The 22,888-nt window shown below is 27.1% G+C and overlaps 2 protein-coding genes and 2 non-coding genes across 7 annotated transcripts; 3 read left to right on the forward strand and 1 right to left on the reverse strand.

Annotated features, from left to right (window-relative positions):
* The first annotated feature begins 8,154 nt into the window (after positions 1 to 8,154).
* TRNAE-CUC lies at positions 8,155 to 8,227 on the forward strand. Its single transcript has one exon. It is a non-coding gene; the product is annotated as a tRNA-Glu (tRNA).
* Positions 8,228 to 8,301: 74 nt separating this feature from the next.
* Positions 8,302 to 8,374, forward strand: TRNAE-CUC. The gene has a single exon. It is a non-coding gene; the product is annotated as a tRNA-Glu (tRNA).
* Positions 8,375 to 8,414: 40 nt separating this feature from the next.
* On the reverse strand, positions 8,415 to 12,307 carry LOC114186912 (ataxin-7-like protein 3). Of its 4 annotated transcripts, XM_028074991.1 has the most exons (5): positions 12,189 to 12,307; positions 10,433 to 10,534; positions 9,156 to 9,467; positions 8,853 to 8,905; positions 8,483 to 8,748 (listed from the first exon to the last, which is right to left on the reverse strand). In XM_028074991.1, exons 2-5 carry the CDS (start codon positions 10,472 to 10,474, stop codon positions 8,745 to 8,747), a joined length of 411 nt encoding a protein of 136 aa, XP_027930792.1. In that variant the 5' UTR covers positions 10,475 to 10,534; positions 12,189 to 12,307; the 3' UTR covers positions 8,483 to 8,744. The 4 variants fall into 4 exon arrangements, with proteins under 4 accessions (XP_027930789.1, XP_027930790.1, XP_027930791.1 ...); XM_028074988.1 differs by having other exon boundaries at positions 8,415 to 8,905; XM_028074989.1 differs by having other exon boundaries at positions 8,415 to 8,905; positions 10,433 to 10,543.
* Positions 12,308 to 18,021: 5,714 nt separating this feature from the next.
* Positions 18,022 to 18,526, forward strand: LOC114189007. Its single transcript, XM_028077701.1, has one exon. It carries the CDS (start codon positions 18,057 to 18,059, stop codon positions 18,357 to 18,359), a length of 303 nt encoding a protein of 100 aa, XP_027933502.1. The 5' UTR covers positions 18,022 to 18,056; the 3' UTR covers positions 18,360 to 18,526.
* The last annotated feature ends 4,362 nt before the right edge of the window (positions 18,527 to 22,888 follow it).

The raw sequence follows: 22,888 nt of genomic DNA on the forward strand, positions 1-22,888 counted from the left end.
TCACTAATCATAAGAAGCCCCATTGTTAATGGAAAAGACACGTGGCAGCCAAAACGTGTTGGAATGTCCAATGGGGAAGTTCACACGTGTACATGAATGGGGATGGGTCCCACGAGTGTAGTGGGAGGTTCCCTTAGGTTAATGATTGTATTCTCCACAACAAGTGTACCACCTGTCTTGTTGTGCCTTTCTTTGCATGCATTATGTTGTCCTCCTCTTCACACCTTTCCATGCCACAATGTGCCCATGACTCCTTCATGGGGACCCACTTTTTCTCTCTTCTCTTCTCAAAACAAAACCCTAAGTGGAATACTGGGTCCCACCCAATTCCAACAAATCTTCTTTTTTTTATTCTTTTCTTTTCTTTTCTTCTTCTCTCTTTCATCCTCCAAACTCATTCTCATCCAATCCAATCTCCATTCCAAAACCTTCATTTTCAACCAAACAGGAATACACTACTGTTGCTCTGCTGCTTCATGCCTTCCTCATACTAATCTTCTGTTTAATTTCCAAACAGACTTTATGTTTTATATATATATATATATATATGCAATATCTTCCATGGATCGTGTTTATCCACTTTGGTGCACAATTCAATCATGCCTCTATGTGCACACGAGTGCTGCAAAATTCAAATATTATGCATCCAAACGTGGACCTAATTAAATTGTTGGCTTCTTATTAAAAACGGGGTTGCAAAGATTAAGATTTTAGTTATCAAATGAACAAATGTACACTGTTTGAAACCGGAAGACATTTTTCGCATCAAAACTTCAATACCTAAATTCACAGAATAATCGACAAAGTTATTTAGAATTCAACTTTAAATCTTATTTAACCAAAGTGACGGTTGTACCCACTTATATATTATAAATCTGTCTTATCTTTAGTTGATGTGAAATTTTTAATACACATCTTTTACACTGAAACATATACATCTTGAACGTGAGACTAATGAGTGGTCTGATAACAACTAATAGCAGATGATACAATAGACTCAACAAACAATAAATCTAGTTAGAATATGATTTAACTCATATTCTGATACCATATTAACAAGTGAATTTTAACCCTAACTCAAACTTACAAAACCAGTTTGTAAGATTTACAACCATTTATATACACTATGAATTTGTTTTATCTTAATCGATGTAAGATCTCCAACAAAAAATATTATTCCTCAAAATACAATTTTCCAACAAAAACTAGAAACTTTAACACAATTATACTTAACAATTAAATTGTGGTTTAGGTATGCATACTCTTTGTCCTCTTTGTTTTGTGGATCACAAAGTTGTTCCAAATTGTGATCATCTAGTTTTGAATGGTCTTTTGTTTTGACGGAGCAATGATGCTACACTATTGCATCTATTTGTCCAGGTTCTACCTTTTTGTATAAGGGTTAGAGTACTTCTCAAGTGCTCTATCTAATTTATTTTATTCTTTGCTGATAAAAAAAATTGTGATAACCACTCTCAAATCAATTATTATTTTTTAGAACTTTTCTACAACTTTCACCGTCGAAATTCTGAACGTAGAATCTTGATAAATAGGCACTTGAAGACTAATCATTCATGTTTTAATTTATCGATTTTGATTAAAATTGAAAAAAATTAATCTTTTGATTTAAATTTTTTTATTATATTAAAATCTTTTACTGTAGTTTTTATATTTTGTAATATAAATACTTTTAATAAATACGAGAATAAACGAGTATAAATATATTTATTATTTGAGAAAAAAATGAAACATAGATTTTATCACATGCCTTAAACAAAGATATGTACAGTTGTTATTCCACTATAAATGGATCGTTTACATTAACTGTTAACATTGTTATATATTATTACATGTAGCTGATTAGCAAGCTTATGTCGATAATGGCATCTTAAAATCAATTTTTTTATTAAGCAGATGTTAACTTTCACATCACGAAGTTTGCAAAATTAATTATTTAAAATTTGCGATTTAAAATTTTGTTCTTATTAGTTCATAAAAATTTTGTTCTTTTTATACTTATATATCATTCGGTAATATCTGATATATTTAAATAAAACTTTAGTAATTAAACTGTTGGATTAACATTTTTATGAATATATAATTAGAATAAGATTGATATTTCATAACTCAACGTTCATTATGATATACGGTATACTTCAAGTTCAAATAAATAGATCACATTGTATGTTTATGAATGTATGAATTATAAAAAGATAAATAGCAGGTTTGCATGACCATAAAATAATAAAAATGATTCATAATAGCTTATTAAATATTAAATGTTTTAAGGTATTGATAACTTTATTATCTGAAAATTCTGTTGTGATTTTATTTTTAAAAGACGTTTCACAAATTTGAATGAAGAAAATATACTTAAATTACATTTAATTTCAAAATAATAAAATTATATATAGAATATAATGATTGTCTACGAAAATAACCAAATTAAACTAATAACATATATAATTGTTTCATACACATATTATTCAATTGAAAATATGATTAGAGATGAAAAATTAATAGAAAAGAAGAAAAATATGTAAGAAATATTTTAATTGGATGAATGGGAGGTATATGGAGCTTAAAAGAAGGTGGCATTTTGTTGCTTTAATGACTTCGCCTATTTACGTGTCCAAAAATAGATAATCTTACAAAGATTTCAATCACTTTCACACTTATCTAAATCTTTTCCCATGATTTCCTCCTACATAGTCCCATTGGACCTCACTTTTTACGATCCTTTTTAGCTGGTGATTGTTATTCTTCCTTCTTCATCAACAATTGTGGTACATAAAGGAAAGAAGAGCAATATAAAAGAAAAGTTCCCTATAGATTATGCAATGTTTAAAGATTTTCAATCTTTTGAGGCCCTCTTTTCTAGTTCACGTATACCTCACTTTGATTCTCCAACCAAATTGATGACAAATTATATATAAATATAAATTATAGGATTAAATATATTTTTAGTCCCTTAACTTTTTTTACTGAAAATTATAATTAGTCTCTCTTTAAAACTATGATCCAATTTAGTCTCTCAATTTTATAAGTGCATAAATTTAGTCATTTTAACCAAATTTTGTTAAGTTTGTTTGACGTTTAAGATGCGTTTAATGATAGCATTTGAGTTATTTATACAATTTGATACATTTCCGCTTCAACGTTAGTAATGAAAGATGTTTGAAACATCAAATAATTAAATTAAATTTGGTTAAAAGAACTAAATTAACATATTTATAAAGTTAAAGGACTAAATTAAATCAAAGTTTCAAAGAGAGACTAATTCTAATTTTCACTTAAAATTAAGAAATCAAAAACATATTTAACTCTAATGTATAGAATAGTTATAAGTATTGGTTGTGATAATGTATTTGTAAACTCACTTTTGATAGTAGTATTATAACGTTAGAATATTTATGTGTGAAGTAAAAGAATTGAGTAACATATAAAAAAATTATTCATAAACTGATTGTGATAAGGTTTTAGATCGAAAGAAATGTCTATATCTTTACAAATAATATATAAATAAGTTTATATATTTTATTTACGGTGTCTTTTTTGTCAATTTTTCCTCAAATACTTCATCATATAACTATGTGGTTATAATTTACCATTAAAGACTTCAAATGTATATATATGTAGTTTACGTGATCCTTATTCGAGTATGTACATGGAAAAGAAATGTAACTAACTATGTACAAAAATTCCATTAAAATTGATAAACAAATTTAAAGAAAATAGAGAAAATAGAAAAGAATGACATAAAGGCAAAGAGGGTTGGAACAGGTAAAGCAAGAAGAAGAAGACATAGGGCAAATGAAAAGCAATGGAAGCAGTTAAATTAGTACGGAGTACAGAGATCACGTCTTTAACTTTTTACTCGTTTATCAATGGCCTTTGAGCAATGATAATAATATCTACACCAAACAGAGCTTTATTTATTTAATATTATTATTTTTTTGTTATGTGGGGAATCCAAAATAATGTTTGCTTGCGTGAATAAGCAACTGTTGGTTGGGTTGGTTGTCATCGGATACATACAAAAGCATCATATTCCCTACCCAAACTTTTGTTCTTTTTATTTTATTTTTTTTGAGTTTAAAGTTGTTTGAGGCAGTATTTTTGTTGTCTTGTGGTCCTTGCTTCGGTTCATAACATTTATATTATTGAAATGATGGAATGGGATATTCATGAACCCAAACAAGGCAAAAATGGAGAAGACAATGATCAAACATTGATTGATATATACATAGCCAAGCATTTTGAGCTTCCTACATTTTCCCTCCTCTAAATTATACTTTAAGTTTAATTCAATCTCACACAATCGATTCGTAAAGTAAAATTTATTGCAGATGACATCAATTATCTCCTGATATAGGTTAAGTGGACCGGATTACAGTCAAATTTTGATGTTTTGACTTATGTTACACTTTTAAGTAAAAAAAATTATGCTTTGACTAATGACTATAACTTTTGACTTAGTGGTAAGTGTTCGATGACTTCTAACTAATTAAAATAGTTTTAAATCAAAAATAAAAACTGAAAATTAAACCTAAATTTCAAAACCTAGACACGTAGTTAAAAGAAAAAAGGAAAAAAAATTGGGGTATGAAAGAAAAAGACGAGGACAAAAGAAAGGAGTGGTGTGTCTGAGCAAGGTTGATATAAATGTTTAGGCATAAGATGGCGCAGAAGTTAGCAATTGGATGGAATAGATGATCTGATGATGACAATTACCTAAATTTAAGATATTGAAAACTAGGGTTATCTGAATTGATATTTGATAGCGAAGTTTTGAGGAAACAAAGGGTTTGATTAGGGTTTTGGAGGGTATTCGAAAAGGGAAAGCATTTTGGATGGTTTATGATATGAATGAATGAAGAGTAGCAGCAGAAACTTGACCTTATTTATTAATGTTTGGTTTTCCCTCTCAGATGTTGTCTTCAACATCAGAATGGAAATTGTTTCACAGGAATAACGAAGCACTGCACAATTTCTTCTTTTTCAAAGTCTGCATCTTATGATCTTCCCTCTGTCATCAGTCAAACTACGTGCGCTTCTTATTATTGCACCCTTTGCTTCTTTTCCAACCAAATTTCACAAACTCATTCTAAATTTTATGCAAAATCAACTTCTTTCAAAATAACTAATCACAATCATCTTAACTTCATCTCCTTTTATGGCTATACATATACAAGATAATACATGAATAGAAGCTTGTATATAAGATATTTATGAAAATATAATAATTTCTTAGGCTTTAAATTATTGTACCGATCAAATAACATGTCTTGAAAAGTCTCAAATCGTCTAGGATAATCAAGAGATTGGGTGTTAGTGACTATATAATGGACTCTAAGTTTATGATGTTCCTTGTCCCGAGTCAAAGACACTTCAAGCTTATATTTAACTTTTCTTATTTCTTATTATTTTGACACTTCAAACTTATATTTGACTTTTCTTATTTCATTGTTTATTTCTTAATACTCTTGTAATAAAAAGGTTATGAGATTTGGGTTAAATTATAAAGTAATTTTCAGAGAGTTTTTTCCAACACAAATATATAATCAAGATAGTATATATAAGTTTTAATCACTTTTATATTAGACATCATAGGAGTGTATTTAGTTTTGTTTTGGAACATGTATCGTAACTTTTTTTTTGTGATAAGCTTGATTTAATATGTGGTTTTTTTTTCATATATATATATATATATATATATATATATATATATTATATGATGATAAATGATAGATGCATTTTATAATGTTAGTATAGTTAAGATGTTATTCCACAGAATTATACCTAATATGAGTTTTTAATTAAAAAAATTTATAACCGAGATAATATATTTTAAAATGAAACATATACGTTCTTCAATAAAAAGTAGATAAGTCAGAAAAATATTTCACTAACATTTATTTAAGTTAGCTTTTAAATTAAATCACTATTTAATCGAAATTTTATATGGTATATACATTACAAGAAAATTTTTAAACAATGATCTAATTTAGTGATAAAAAATAATTAGTTATTGCAGTAACCAATTTAAATACTAATTTACAAACTAAAACTTATAAGTAACTAAACTAGTTTCAAAAAAATATAATTGATTTCTAAATTAGTAACTAAAATAGTATCTATTATAAATTGGTTTCTAAATTATTCACTAACATTAGCTACTTAGGTTTTGACTACCAAATGATTTGGTAACTAAATTAGTCTCTAATTAATTATTTAGAGATCAATCTAGAAACCAACTCCTTTGATAACAAAAACCTAGGTAGCTAATGTTAGTGATCAATTGAGAAACCAATTCATAATAGAAATGATTTTAGTTACCAATTTATAGATCAATTATAATTTTTTGAAACTAGTTTAGTTACCAATAATTTTTAGTTTATAAATTAATATCTAAATTGGTTATTATAGTGACTAATTATTTTTTGTCACTAAATTTGTTTATTATTTAAGTTTTTTTTAGTGATATAGGTGATGGAATCATTATAAAAATCTAAATATGTAATTGAAGTTATATATTTTAAATTTTAAATATGTAGAAGTATAAAGTGATGAATTTTAAGATGGTATATATCAATCACCAACACAATTCAAAGGGATAAACAAAATGTGTGTACCTCAATTGATCCTGGACCATAATTCTTTGATTTATGACAATAAATTATCTATATTTTTGGTACTTTTTTTTTGTATGTCGTTATAATTTTTATCTGAAAGTATATGATAACATTTTTGAATTTATTGTGTAAAAAATGAATTAGTGTACCAGTTCTATAATTGGTGGTGTAAAGTTATGAATAATCGATGTTGATTAAGGTGGAAAAAAGCATAAGAAATTGTGAGGTAAGTATATTTATTTGGGTAATGATAATAATAATAATAATAATAATAATAATAATAATAATAATAATAATGGAGATCATTAATTATTAATGAAGAAGATTTGATAATGGAGATCATTTATGGCAACACGTCATGTTTCCATCTGTAAGAAGAGTGTCACATTCAGAAGCCATATTCCTCAAAATTTCAATCCAAGTGGCCACAGTTAGTGTCTATATATTGCTTCAAATTCAAATCAACCACTCTTCTCTCTAACAAAGAGATTAAAAGTAGTGGACACATATATTTGTCTCTACCATTTTTGGTAACAAAGATTAAAATCAACTCTCTCTTTTCTTCCACAATTATATATGTTGGAGTTTTATTAGTCTTTCTCTTTTCTTTTATCTAAACATTATTTTTTTACTTCAAAATAAAATAGTTCATGAAATACAATTATTATTATAAAAAAATAGGTTTGAATTTTAAGTCACTCATAAATCTGTATCTTTTTTATTCAGTCCATATAATTTTTTATTGAGTTTTTATTGTTTAATTTTGTTTTGCTTAGCTTCTTATATAAGATATGGATTCTATTTTAGATTTTTCTATACTATTCCACTACTGTACCATTTTAAAATACACTAATAATCACTTATTTTTAAATTTTATAATACATTAAAAAAATAATTACAAATATAAATATATTTTTAATGCTCTATAAAAAAACTCAGTAAAAAATTTGGAATCAATTATTTTATCATATCACTTACTTATCTTTACATCTTTAACAAAATGTGAGATTTTGTAGTAATCAATATAAACAATATTTTTGTAAAATAATATTTTCATTGAAAATGTGTTAGATATCAATTATCACATTATCTAATTGAAAAAATTAAACAGAAGCTCAATTGAAAAAAATATAAATAAGAGTTCAAGCATTTGTTCTGTTACCTCAAGATTTGGTAAAATAAATATTTACAGTGCACTTTGTTTTATCTATATCAATATGTAAAAATGGTATCATTTTGAATAAGTTTTTCATGTATATAATTTTCTTATAATTTTGTCTATATTATGATGACGTTCGGATAATTATTAGTGTTTCCATTAGTGAGAATAGTATTTCTGTAATTATAAAATGTGTTTAATTTTTATTCTTGCCTGAAAGTCAAAAGCTTGTTCGGTTTTATTTATTAACACTTCCTATAGAACGTAATGTCATGAAAAAATGCTTTGCAATTCAGAAAAAAATGAAAAAATGATTTTTATTGCATTTATGTACAAAAATTTATTAGTCAATTGCAGAAATCCGTTGTAGTCTAGTTGGTCAGGATATTCGGCTCTCACCCGAAAGACCCGGGTTCAAGTCCCGGCAACGGAAATTTTTATTTTTTATTTTTTATTTAATTCAAAATATTGTTTAATATCTAGAAATTTATTAACTATTTGCAAAAATCCGTTGTAGTCTAGTTGGTCAGGATATTCGGCTCTCACCCGAAAGACCCGGGTTCAAGTCCCGGCAACGGAAGTTTTTTTTCTTTTTTACAATGTTTCTTCCATCATTACTCTGTATAAACTCTCATGATATTCATCTCAAGATTTTCTCAACACCTTATCCATGAGTGAGAGTACATAGTTGCACAAAATATATGGTAAAATTATAAATAAATTACATTGGAAACTCACTGAAAAGTAAAGCTACTTTGTAAAGAAGGTACAGAGCATGAAGAAAACTGTTATAAAATTGTTTGAAACATTATTTTGAAACACATAAAATTGAACTCAGCTATAATCTCCCAGAGAAAGAGGTTGAAGGTGTGACATAAACCCTGCATGCTGCTATGGCCATCACACATGAACTAGTTCATCATGACTCCAGTGTTCCATTTGAGTGCTCCTCACCTGCAACATTGGAGGTTCCATTTGGCAACCGGTTCATATTGTTCGTAGAATAATTTGAATTTGAATATGGTGAGTGTGCAGAAACAGGACTGCTTCGTGAATACCGGTTCTGTGCAACTGTGCTGCTCCTTGTTACTTTCAGACGAGCCTTCCTACCCTGAATGAAGCATGCATGCAAGCATTTCCATGGTAGGAAAATGACACATGTCAGAAAACCACAAGCCTCAAATGCATGCATCTTTGGAAGATTAAAAAGTAAAAACTTTCAAGTGAGGAAAAACCAAGTTTTAATTCGGGTACATGGATTAACCGACAAAAGCTGTTCTTTTTAGTTTCTGATTACTCTAAAAAGCTGAAGACTAAAACATTTGAGGAAATAATTTAATTGTAGAAGATAAAAGAATAACCTTCCCCATGCACTTTTCCAAATGAGGAGCAAATCTCCCAGCCATGATAGATCGACCACAATTCATGCACTGAAATATTTCATTTGCAACAGGAGGATGGGTTTGTCCGAATATGTCAACCACATACTTGCCATTTGCTTCATTACTATTACTAGGATCAGCCACCCTAACCCTGGCTTGTGATGACAGCTTCAATTCTTCATCTTCTTCTTCCAAATTGGAATCAAGTCCAAGCCTTGCCACTCTGTGACACTCTGATGCCACATCAACTATGATTGAATCAAGGAGATCCAAGAAAAAGTGAGATGAAAGCTGCAAAACATCCCAATATAAGAAAATAATCATAGAAATATATATAATAGAAAAACACATGTTTTACTTTAAATGTTTCAATTCACTGAGACATGAATAACTACTTTAGGCTAATCCACAATAAAAAGAAATACAAGTATGATTAAGGTATTCTACTAAGATTAGTATCTAACACCGTTTAGTGTATTTGATTTTTTTAAGGAAACAAATGAGAGATGAAGAGTGGCATTTATGAATTCCTACATCCTTATTCTAAAAGAAAGATACTGTATAGGACATAAGGGTTCGATGTTGAAGATAGACTCCCCCATTCATGCATATCATCCAACTATCTTTCTCTGGAAAAGAAAACAGAAAACAATTGATGAATTTTGAAGGGAATCCTGATGCACAAGGTCAGAAACCATGCTCCGCAGCACAATGTAACAAACATGAAACAATTTGATGAATTCACAATTCTTCTTGCTTTGTTAGACTATTGCTCTCATCTACTACATAAAAAAACTAGTTGTTTTTTGAATCCAAAGTTCTTTCTTTCATTCAATTATTGATCTTAATGTCATCTTAATCTTCCTCTTCATTGTTGATCATAACCACAAGGGAAAATGCACCATTCTTAGGTATGTTAAGTTTCAACATTATATTTTCAGCAGTTAATTTTAGAGACAAATAAAGAACAGGAAAAAACATCGAACAAAGTCATAGATATATAAATTAGTTAATGATAGACAAATGGAGTTTAATCATCGACATTTTCTCTTTTGAAAGGGATTCCTAAGCTATAACTATCTGTACAATCCCAAAACTTTTTAGGAGAATGTAAAGTGAAAGTTAAAATACACCCAAACATTGTTTGCAACAAAAGTTAGTTGGACAGCCAAATGAACTAGGAATTTGCATGAAAATCAATTATTTAATTATTGCTGCAACCAAAGAAGCAGTTTAATCAGATTTGAAGAGCACACCTGGGAATCTGGCGACAAGTCTTCCTCCTTAGGAACAGACATGAATCTTGAACAAGGCTTTTCGATCCTAATTTACACCGATTACTGGTGAAAGTCAAAGGACTACAAAAGCTTCGAGGAGTATAAAATGAATAAGACAAGAACTAAAGAGCCAAAATAATAACAAAATAAAACAATATGACATATGCGAGACAGGAACCTACTGTTAATAGTTAATTTGATTTTGATCTTTCAAAATATGTCAAGACCTCATTGAAAAATCTCTAAAGACAGTAAGACATTGTACAAGCTTAAGAAGGCATGGTTTGGTCATGAAACAGAGTGATTAAAATTTCACAGTGTAAAGTTCAACCAGAAGACTCCACGAATATAATAATCATGATGGAAAGAAGAAAATTCAACCAGTTAAAAGAAAAAGTTGTCACTTCAGGAATCATATTGAATGTATTATTACAAGTGTCAAGTGATTGGCAATTTGTATCCAAATTTACAATAAGAAGATAGTCTTATCATCATTATTGCTAAGTGTCTATACACACATAAAAAGTGGTGGAGGATTTAATTCAACACTGACTACAAAATACAGTTTAACAATAACCCTGTAACATGTCCATCATATACATTCTACATCCTTTGTCTCAATTTCAGCCAAGGTCTCCGTATTATCTTTTTCCCCTTTCATTATTCAGAGTTAGAATGACCTATCACTTTTCAGTTTCACATAAATATTCATTCACAAACTTAAAATCCACATATCTTGAAATTCTTCTGAATCATAGAATTCTGGTTTGGATCTAACTCAATTCTACAAGATGGTTGGCTCTTATATATTTTAATGTGACAATATTAGTAGTTGATGTTGAATTTTAAACATCCCCCTCTTATGTTAAGGACTCAACATTTAGAGCATAATGTTTGTAGAACTGGACAAGTATAGACAATCTGTTAAGAGTTAATCTGATAGGCTCAACAACAATTGCTTTGACAAACTCTTATATCATCTTAGAATTTAAATTTAAGTATAAGTTATCCTTTCAAAAACGGTTAGCAAGTGAGTGTTAACCTCCAATTACATTAATTTGTGTATATCATTAATGTGGAATCTCTCACACTGATCTCCAGTTCAACATAATAAACTAGAAAAAAAAAATGAGCAACTTAATTATTCTCAACCTAAACATCAACAATCACAAATGGAGAAATATCTTGCAATCTCTCTGATCCAATGTAATTTCAAAAATTCACTTAATACATTCCATTTCTTTTTTCACTTTCCTTATGGGACAGAAAGAGGCCAGCTATTTCAATATCTTAGCTAGATAGATTTTTCTTTCACTGCAAATACATGAAAGAACATATTCTCATCTTTCAATCTTTCTGATATCTAGTTCAACCCCTTACACACGCACTAACAATTTTAACATCTAAATCATAAATTGGCCCTTGCTTCTTGACGGCAATTACTCTACAACAACCAAAGTGATGCATAATTGATCATAACAACAATTAAAAAGGTAAAAACCAATTACCCTCATACCAAAGATAACTAACTGACACACATCACCGCCAAAGTGTTCGAAAAAATCAGAGGACAATTATACATTCAAGAAATTTCCAGAAACCCATTAAGAAGAAATGGTTAAGTGAACTGAGAAAAGTATAAAAGATTTCAAAGAAACATGAAGGGAAGAGCGTAACTAGAACAGAGAGAAAAAAAAAATAGAGCTTGTAGTGGCAGATAAAGCAAAGTTTGAACCTTTATGATCGCGGGAGAGAGAGATCACGAGGAATCGTCGAAAGGAGAAGCGAGGGCTAATGGTGATTCACAGTGCCAACCCCTCAACTGGAGCACTTGTTGGGTACAATTTCCAAAAAGTTAAAAGTTGTGGGCTAGAAAATAAATTTTAAAAGTACATTATAAATTTAGAAATTTAGTCCCTCAAATATTATTATTTGTTCCGCTCCTGTAAAAATGAAAAAAAAAATTAACCAAACAATCTTACATTTTTTTAATTCACCCTTTTTCCTGACATTCTAAATATCTCACTATTTATTTTAATTTTTTTTTACCTAATTTTTTCACTTCGTTATTTTCTTTATCACATCATCACATCATTAGATTATATAAACATTTTTTTTATGTTTTTAAATCTGAAATATTTGTCAGCTTAAAGAGAGAATACCTCCTTTAATTTGTATTCAAATACTCAGAAAATAATTTAGGTGAAGAAGTGGTATATATGAATATTTTATTATTAAATCATAAAATTTATAAGTAAAATAATTAACTATTTAAATTTTATTTCTGAAAAAAAATCACCTCTTTTATAAAACCTTTTATTTGACATCTCTATATATTTTATAATTTTTTTAATACTTTAAAAATTAACTTCTATAGTAACATTTGACATCTCTTGTCCTTTTCTTAGGTTAATTTTGAGAAATTTTGTATGCATGGGATGATGGAATGATGAGATACTGCATATGATTTTTCTAAGAGAAAGATTAACATCTTTTAGACTATGTTTGTTCGTACGAGTATCTTCATATATTTAATCAGAGTCTTATGTGTTGTTTTTTTGTGATAATAATGGTTTTGGGAGCTTAAGTGAAAGCCAACAAGTCTTTAACAAATTTGTTATGGTTTCTATTGAGATATATTTTGAATGTTTAATAGTAGCATGACTTAAAAAAGAATTTTATATTCCGATACATATATCTTTGGTAAAAAAAAATACCAGATTAAATTTCTTTGCAAACAAAATTGTATATCAATTATGACACATTGTATACGTTACTTATAGTTATATAGGTTACTTATAGTTCTTAAATAATGAATATTTGTAGATATATTTTACCAATTAACTAATTTGAAAAGTTTTCTACCATTAAAAGAGGTATTTAGCATAATACTCTTAATATATATATATATATATATATATAAACTTTGCATCCAAGATTTTGTTACTCTATTATATATCTTCAATTTTCTTTTCCTTATTGGAGTGTTGTTGCACTTATTCTTAATAGTATTGTACATAAAAAAATACTTTAAGTAATAAAGTCTTAAAGAAAAGTTTGACCATGTTCTATTCTAATATATATTTGTCTTAATTAGGAATTTGGTTTTATATATAGGGTTTTAATTTATTTTGGTTCTATAATTTTTTATTCGATAAAGTTTTTAATTTTAAAAAACTTAATTGAGTCTTTATTTTTGTACGAAAGATTCGTTATGATCCATTTGATTAAATTAATGTTAATATCATTTAAAAGTAAGTACTATATGTCAAACTTTTGATATATCGCATGTCAAAATTAAAGTTATTTTCATGTGACAAATTTGAATAAATTTTAAAATAAAAAATAACATATTTTAACACATAACGACTTAAATTTTGAAATATAACATCATCAAACCATGCTAATACTAATTTAATTGAATGACTACATTTAATCTTCTTAGAAAATAAAAACTTAATTAAGTAAAAAATAAATATAAAAAGCAGAACTAATAAAAAAAACCTAAATATAAAATTCAAATTAGTCATTAAACTTATATACCGTATTACTTTAAAGTAGTATACTTTGTTAACAAAAACAAATAATTTATTACACTATACTCAGAATTTAAATAATATATTTTTAGGTTGAGAAAATTTGTAACGAATTGAGAAAAACAGTAATATTATTCTCTTTATGAACTTTTCATTCGTTACTTATTTTAAAACTTATATTTCTTAACAAAATTCACATTTTTCATTAAAAATTTATTAATTTTATATAGCCGAAAATTGAAAAGAATACAAAATGTAGTATTTCTCAATTTTTTTCTTTTAAAAATAATTATCCCTCTATCAAGGTTTTTTTACATTTATGTTGTCATATTATTATACTCCATATTATTGTATCTCCAAACATTCTTTAATTATTGTGTTAATATTTTATAACAATATACTTAGTATTTTTCTCGTGACTGAAATGTCACAATATATAAAATATATAATGAAATTTTCCATTTTGATATATATATATATATATATATATATATATATATATATATTGATTTTAGTTATATTTTTAAAAATAACTGCATACTTCAAAATACATATAAATATTTTTATTTAAGCAGCATTATAATTTTTATTTTCTTCAAAAAGTTAAAGGCATGGAGTATTTTCTCTTACTACTATAAAAATTATTTTATCTACATTTTACTTTTACCCCATCATAAATTTTTTTCAAGGACAACCACTAGCATATCAACAATTAGAATATATAAAATTAGAAACTGGATTATTTGATGAAAACTGTGTGTTGAAGGTTTAATTAAACATAATTAGTAATGACTCACTTCAATAGAATTACAAGATTAAGTCACAGATAGATAAAATTAAGCTATTGGAGATCTCATATCAATGACTATATATTATTCGTGTCGTTATTTCATAATTTTAATTTTATTTTTTATAATATAATTATTTATTAATTTATAAATATAAAGAAAATTTCTTATTTCATGTCCACATTTTATAGTTTTAATTTTATCTTTAACAGTATAATTATTTATTAAATTTTTAAAAATTAACTGTTACTTTTACAGATCTTCTATAAAACAATTTATCTTTTGTCTTTATTTTCTTTTTATTTATCAACAATTATTTCTTTATATATTTTTCATTCACTTTACCTTATTTTCAATAAATATAAATTTATTTTGTATAATAGCTAAATAACATTACAATATCATCATCTACTAATATAATATCATGAATATTTAAAAAATACGAACATACAAGCGCGATAGCACATGTGTTAATTATGCTAATTGAAATAAAATCAATTTATAATATATATATATATATATATATATATATTAAACATTATTTTATTAAGTTAGTTTTGCAATAAAAAATTAAATTAAATTTATTTTTGTAATATTCGGTAACCTTTTTTATAATAAATTTTATATTTATTTAAATTTCTTCATATATGCATAATATCTTCAATTTTAAATTATTATTTGCATTTGACGTCCATAGTTTAGCACAAGAACTACTAAAACAAGATAAAATTTTAGTTCCTAAATGTTAGTTAAACGTAAAATGAACGTATAAGATGCGTAATATATTTTTCATTGAAAAAATATTTAAATTTTTCATTGAAAAAATATTTAAATTATTTTTCTCCCAGTTTTTATTGTAAGAATTTTCTTACAGCACATAAACAAATATCTTTTTTTTTTTGTGTGTCGGTGACTTGATAACAAGAAAATAGATGTGATTGTAAATGTATGGACATAAGTATGTTAGTGGTCCTTCCCTATCTCATTCGTATTTCCCGCGTTGCACATGGCAGTTAATTTATTTTACTTTTAAAATACTAAATATTATTAATTGTTGATTTTAAAATGTATTGTTTTTTATTTAAATATATATTGATAAATCAAGAAAATGACGATAACGTACACAGATTTAGGTTTTTTCATTTGTTGTTATGCAAATATTGCACTAAAGGGAAAGTAGCAGCTTGAATAATCAAAAAGAGACTAATTTGTCCATTTTCTTTTTTGTAAGTGTTATTATTTTTTTTTGTGAGTTTAGAGACCAACTTAATTACCTAGTTTGATTTTAAGTAATATATTTAGAGACGTTAAAGTTTTTTTTGTAGTGCATTTATAATGTTAGAGTTCAAACTCAAGAATAGTCCTTTGCTTGTTTTTAGTAAATTAAAATTAAAAATAAAATTATAATATTATGTACTCTTATGCAAAAAAACTAATCAGCATCACTATTAATTAATACTTTTTCTCCACTAGGTATACCCCTTAATTAACCATTTCAAACTATTTCTTTTTATCTTTATCTATATACCTGAGTTCTTTTAATAGTCAATAGATTTCAATCAACATAATTTAATAATAATGTTTTTAAAATTAATCATTGTAAATACTATTACATAGAAAGATATACACAATACTACACCTTATGAAACTGCCGAGCTAAAATACTAGTTCAATAAATTAAATGAAGAGTAATCACTGTTTATATTTGGGTAATTAGTTTTATAATTATATGATACCCATCAAAGACCGAAAACTTAATGTTACATTTATTTTATAATTTTGAAAATTCATATATTATTATTTGTTAACAAATATTTTATTTATAGTTTTGCAATGCTTATTTTACATACAGTTTGATCTTTTGTTAAAATACTTGTGATAAGAAACTTGTGTTATACAGTTTTTTTTTTCACTTTTATTATATTTATGAAACGAGAATCAAATATATAAAGACTTTACTTATCTCACAAAAATGCTTTTGGTCCATTGAACTGATGCAATTATTCAGTGTATTGTTATTAAAATACAGTTTATATGTAGTTAGCTTAATCATGAATGCTATATATGAGATAAATTAAAAACATGGGTTAAATATGTTTTTATTTCTTAACTTTCAGTAAATTTCATAATTAGTCTATTTCAAAATTTTAGACCAATTTAGTCTTTCATCTATCGAAATACGTGGATTTAGTTCTTTTAATCAAATTTTGTAGTACATTTCATAATAGTATTTGATTTAACATTAAAGCAAAAATATGTCAAATAGTATAAACAACTCAAATACAATCCTGAAATACGTACGAAACATCAAATAAATCCAACAAAATTTGATTCAAATGACTAAATCCACCTATTTTGAAAGATGAAAGACTAAATTGGTTCAAAGTTCCGAAATAAACTAATTCCAAAATTTACCGAAAGTTAAGTGACTAAAAACATATTTAACTCTAAAAATATTAACTTGATATTATAAAACAAAAGTTTAATAGCATAAATAAAAAACTAATGTGATATAATTAACATATAATCATATTTTTTTAAATATAACAAAGTTTTAGGGATCTATTTCCAGATATTCTCTTATGAAAAGAACATAGGTTAGTCCTCAAATAGATATTTGCATCTCAAAAAGATTAGTTTCTTTCTATAACATCTTGTAGTTCACCAAATATATAAACCAACAAATTACTTACACGAAAAAACTTCACTGGTAAGAAGCAGAAGACAAAGAAAAAAAAAAGAAAAAAGAGAAAACAACAAAGAAACCATGGGCCACCCTGCAGCTACCAATTAGCTATCACCAACTGCAACTGTACCATAAAATATTCTCCAACATCAACGAAAGAAGAAAAATACAAAAATTCAAGAGATGAAAAACTGTTCATGTATTACAAACCAACAAATTATTATAAGACAAAAAAATAAATAAGAAAATAATTTTTTAACAATTAAATTTTGAATTTTTTTATATTTTCTAAATGACTTCAAAATCACTTATAAAAAAATGTCACCTCAAATTATATAAAATAAAATAAAAAACTACTAAAATTTAATTGTTAAAATGTTATTATCCAAAATATATATCGAAAAGGAAACGGGAAGAAAAAGAGTAAATGAGAAGGTTTGGTGCACTTTGAAACAGTCAAATGTTTCAAACCTCCATTCCAAAACTTGCCACAGAATATATATATATATATATATATATATATATATATATATATATATATATGAAGAAAATATTAATTATTATCATCATTTGGTTTTTGTAGCCTTATTGGTATGAGTTCTTACCCTAACACTTCTTTGAGCCCTCAACAAGAAGATGAGATTCAATTCTCTGATGACAAAAACTTTGCCCTACATGGAAAAATCTTGCTTCTGGTTTTTCTCTCTGTCTTCTTTCTTCTCTTCATCTTCGTCCTCATGATACCCTGGCTCAGGAAACGAAGGGGTTCCCATGATTCTGGAACAGAAGAAGATTCAAATATTGAGAGCCAGAACAACAACCCTTCTACTCCTTCACACAACTGCTTCAGAAGAAGAAGAAAAGAAGATGTTACACTATTCACTCAAGAAACTTAATTGCTTCGATTCCTTCAGAATATACACTGTGTAGTTTTGGATATATATTCAACACTTGTTGTTCGGGTTATGTTGGTAATTACCAGTGTTGTCAGTGACATAACAACCTATGATATACACACATGGAGCAAAACATATAAGGATCTTTTTGCTGTATTTACTTTTTAGACCTTGTGATGTTGGAGAAACCTAGATTCTGGGTAGTTAACTCAGTTTATTGCAGTTATCTGTTATGGTAATATTGTATTCAAATCATTGTTGTTCCTTCAATGCTCTCTTTTCTATTTTGTGGATATTGTTTTTTTGTTTTTTCTCCTGTGTTGATTTTTCTTCTGCAAATCATTGTTGTCATGTACCCCACTTTATTTACATTGTTTAAGGGAGAAGAAAAAAACAGGAACTTTGTTTAAGGAAGAAGAAAAAAACAGAAGCGATATTTTGAAGAGAAAGATACCTATTATTCTTGTTTGAGTTCATTTTTTTTTTCTAGATATATTTTAGCAAAAATATTATTTTTCTTTACTAAGTGAAGTGTAAATTTTAAATAAGCAGTAGTATCTTTTTATTTACAAAAAATTGTATCTCATTTTCTTTTTCTTAGAAAGCTTTGTGTGCCAACTACCGTTCCGAGAAAAAAATGTCACAAACTTACAGAAACAAAGGAATAATCTCGAGTCGACACAAATTTTGAAAAGATCTTTGATATTGTATTTTAAACTAAAAATTGATTAAACATAAAGACGGTGAAAATTTAAACAAATTATTAGATATTTAAAAATTATTATTTATTTTATCTTTTTGGATAAAAAGAAACATTGAGAATTTTATATATTTTTTAAACTTGATATAATCCCTTCTTGAATATATTGAATTATTATAAAATAGTGTGAGATTTTATATAATTTTATGGAAATAATTTTTTGGTTGAATCTTTCGAATAAATAATTTCTGGTAGCTGGTAATTTATTTTAAAAGTAGTACTTTTTTTTTCTATGTTACGCTCTAATATTCACTAGTGCAGTTTCATGTTTAGACAACGTCCTATATGCCTCGGTTCTTGCACAAACGAGGTAGATAAGGACGCAGTGGCATTTTTGTGATTTCGAACAACTTTTATGCCTCGGTTAACCAAACAACCGAGGCCTATGAATGTTTATGCCTCGGTTATAAATTCAACCGAGGCAGTAACACTGCCAGAAACTCACACTTTCCCGCTTTTTTTAAAATTCGAAAATAATTGAGCAGTTTTATGCCTTGGGTCCCACTGAACCGAGGCATATAATGGTTTACTGCAGCAGGTTGTTTCACCCGAGGCCTATCAGTGCCAGAATTTTTCCACGTGGCTAATTTTTTTTTTGCGTGAGTATATGCCTCGGTTATGAATCAACCGAGGCAGTAAGCCCAGTTAGGTTTTAGAAACCCAAATCCGATGCACTGTAGATGCATCTTCTACCTTCGAAAATTTGTGCCTCCACGCCATTCCGCCACCACTGCAGATGCATCTTCATTGTTCAGTCCCGCGACCCACCATCACAGATCTGCCGCCATGCCCGCCTTCTCCACTTGTTGCCGGCGTTGCGCCTCCTCCGACGAGAACAACAACTTACCTTCGTCCGCACATTGGGGTATTTTTTGCGTTTTCATTTTGCGATTTGAATCCATTTTCTTGGGTGTTTTTCCTGTAGGGTTGGGGTTCGTCTTGCTGTGTTTCCTCATGTTTTGGTGTAGGTGAACTTCACATAATGGTTGATTTAATGGTTGTTGGCACGAGATTTTGGACGCGGGAGGTGTTGAGGTTTTGCGAACTGGCGGAGTTGCATTTTTTCTTGCTTGTGTTCTTGCAGGTTTCAGCCATTTCGGAATTTTTTTTTTAATTTTTAACGTATTTTATGCCTCGATTGGTATCAGAACCGAGGCAGTAATGATGAGATATGCCTCGGATAAGAACCGAGGCAGAAAGGTGGACTTTTTACCTCGACTAAATATGCCTCGGGTCTTAAACCGAGGCTAAATGACCAAAATAACCACGGCAAAAACAATTTTCTGCACTGGTGATTTATTAAACACTAGAACATTTAAGTTAGAGTGAAACTAATAACCATTTTTTTTCTGTTTTTTTTAAAAAAAAGTTGTGGCCATCTTAAAATAACCTCAATTTCGATTTCGATTAAATAGAAAAAAGAATGTTAAAATAGGTCCAGGATATTTTAGTACCTAAATAATTTACCAAGATTAATAAGGATGAAAATAAGGTAATTTATGCTATGAATAATGGTTTGTAAAAGTTTACTACCAATTTTTTTACAAAATATTTTGTACAAAACATTTTTTATAAAAGATTTTGTAAAAAATATTTACGAATTTTATAATTTTGTAGAAACTAATTATTCACGAATGATATTACTTGTCAATTAAAATTCGTTGAAAAAATAGTAAAAACATATTTTTTTTTGCAAATTTTATAACAAATTTACAGGAAAAATTTTACAAAATATTAAAAGTTCCAGTACTGTATGTGTGCATATGAAAAAGATGAGTGCAGATGAAAGAGATAAGTATAAAAAGATTTATGAATGTGAATAGAAAAGATGAGTGTGAAAAAATATATATAGAAAGTGAGAAAAGAAAACTTTGAATATAAGGAGATTGGTCATTTAAATGCAATTCTTTAGATTAAACGTAATCTATTGCTTATATTCATTTTGAAGAATGCACGTGAATTTAAAATATATAACTGACACTAAAATAAATATAAATATTAAAAAAATAAGGTTAGTATTTGCTTTGTCAACATTAATCAAATTTAGATTTAGTGGTTGACTAAACTTATTTATTTTTAATGTTTACTTTAGTTAGCGTATGTCAAATGACACTATCTTATTTATTTCCAATATTTATTTTAATTATAATTGGTTAAGTTAACATTAAATTGAATAAATATAAATATGAGAAATAAATTAGGTTAGGATTTGTTAAATCGATACTAATTTTATTTTATTTAAATATTTATTTTAGTTAACATCTACTAAAATAGCATTAAATTATTTATTTTTAATATTGATTTTAGTTAGTGTTCATTGACCATATGCTAACTTAATTTTAGTATTTGTTTTAGTTAGTGTATGCTAAGCCGATACTAAGACAAATGTTATTTTAACTTTTTTATTTGGGTTAATTGTGTTTTTTTATCTCTAAATTGTATCATGATATTTATTTTTGTTTCTATTACATGCTTTGATCTGGTTAGGTTCTCATGTTTAAGAAATGCATGAATGCAGTCATTCTCGTTTAACGTCTAACAGTGTTAACTATGTTTCGACATGATAAAATGTGAATCAAGTTTATCTTTTAAGACATTGATAAAATGAGAATTTGTGGATTGTATCCAACATGATTTTTCGTTTGTCACATTAGAAAACAGTTAATGTCGTACATTTCTTAAGTATAGGAATCTAATAGAATCAAAATTTGAAATAAGGACGAAAACTAAAATTGCGATATAGTTTAGGAACAAAAAAAAACATAATTAACTCTTTTATTTTAAAAAAATAATTTAGCATCAACTAGGGGTGGCAAAGCAGGTCAACCCGACCCGTTTTGGCTCGTAAAAAACGGGTCGGGCCGGGCTGATCCGTCCACTTTTTAAAAAAAAACATTTTTAATTTGTTTTTAATTTTTTAATTTTTAAAATTTGTTTATATTTATATATAAATTATTATTAAAGACATATTTAATCAAATAAAATATTTTTAAAATTTTTAATTGATTAGTTAATGTTTTTAATTAGATAAATTAAAATAATTATTAAATGTGCATATTAAATTATTCAATTATAACTAATAATTGAAACATAATTTGTAGGTGTTAATAATTTAAATTATAATACTATTATATATTTACATATTTAAAAAAGATAATATAAAAAATTATTTTTTTTAATTACTTTTATTTTATTTTATATTTTTAAAACGAGTCAACGGATCAGTATGGACTGACCTGTACTTTGGCCCGTTAAGTTGATGGACTGAACAGGACGGGCCAAAACGGGCTGATAGGTAGAAATCTTCAACCCAACCCGTCCCTTTTAACATGGGCTGATGGGCTAGTCCATTGGACCCAATTTATTTTGTCACCCTTAGCATCAACTTAATCGACTCTAATCGTGTCACAATTTGGCTGACAATAATATTTAGAAACTAATTTTATATTAACTCTTTTAAATTTTATAATAAAATAGAATATTTTTTAAATAAAGTATAGTTTCTCCTCGTATATAAATAGTAATTTCATTTTATTTTTAGTTAATGTGAGATTTCTAAAACCAAATTATAATATATATTTAGTTAACGTGAGATTTCCAAACCCAAATTATAATACATAAGTAGCATGTAATTCTCATCTTATAAATAAAATTTCTAAAGTTGAATTAAATATAAATTCACTTATTAGAATGACAACAGATTCATTTAAAATCTTACTTAATCACTTTAAAGATGTCTGATCTCATGTTTATTTCTCAGCTTGCAATA

Source organism: Vigna unguiculata, chromosome 6 (assembly GCF_004118075.2).
Source record: "Vigna unguiculata cultivar IT97K-499-35 chromosome 6, ASM411807v1, whole genome shotgun sequence".
NCBI classification, from domain to species: domain Eukaryota; kingdom Viridiplantae; phylum Streptophyta; class Magnoliopsida; order Fabales; family Fabaceae; genus Vigna; species Vigna unguiculata.

Coding starts and splice junctions, on each gene's coding strand:
- LOC114189007 (XM_028077701.1), top strand. CDS start 18,057: ATGAGTTCTTACCCTAACACTTCTTTGAGCCCTCAACAAGAAGATGAG.
- LOC114186912 (XM_028074988.1), bottom strand. CDS start 10,474: ATGTCTGTTCCTAAGGAGGAAGACTTGTCGCCAGATTCCCAG. Junction 9,468..10,432: donor ACTTGTCGCCAGATTCCCAG/GTGTGCTCTTCA, acceptor GATGTTTTGCAG/CTTTCATCTCACTTTTTCTT. Junction 8,906..9,155: donor TGGAAAAGTGCATGGGGAAG/GTTATTCTTTTA, acceptor TGCTTCATTCAG/GGTAGGAAGGCTCGTCTGAA.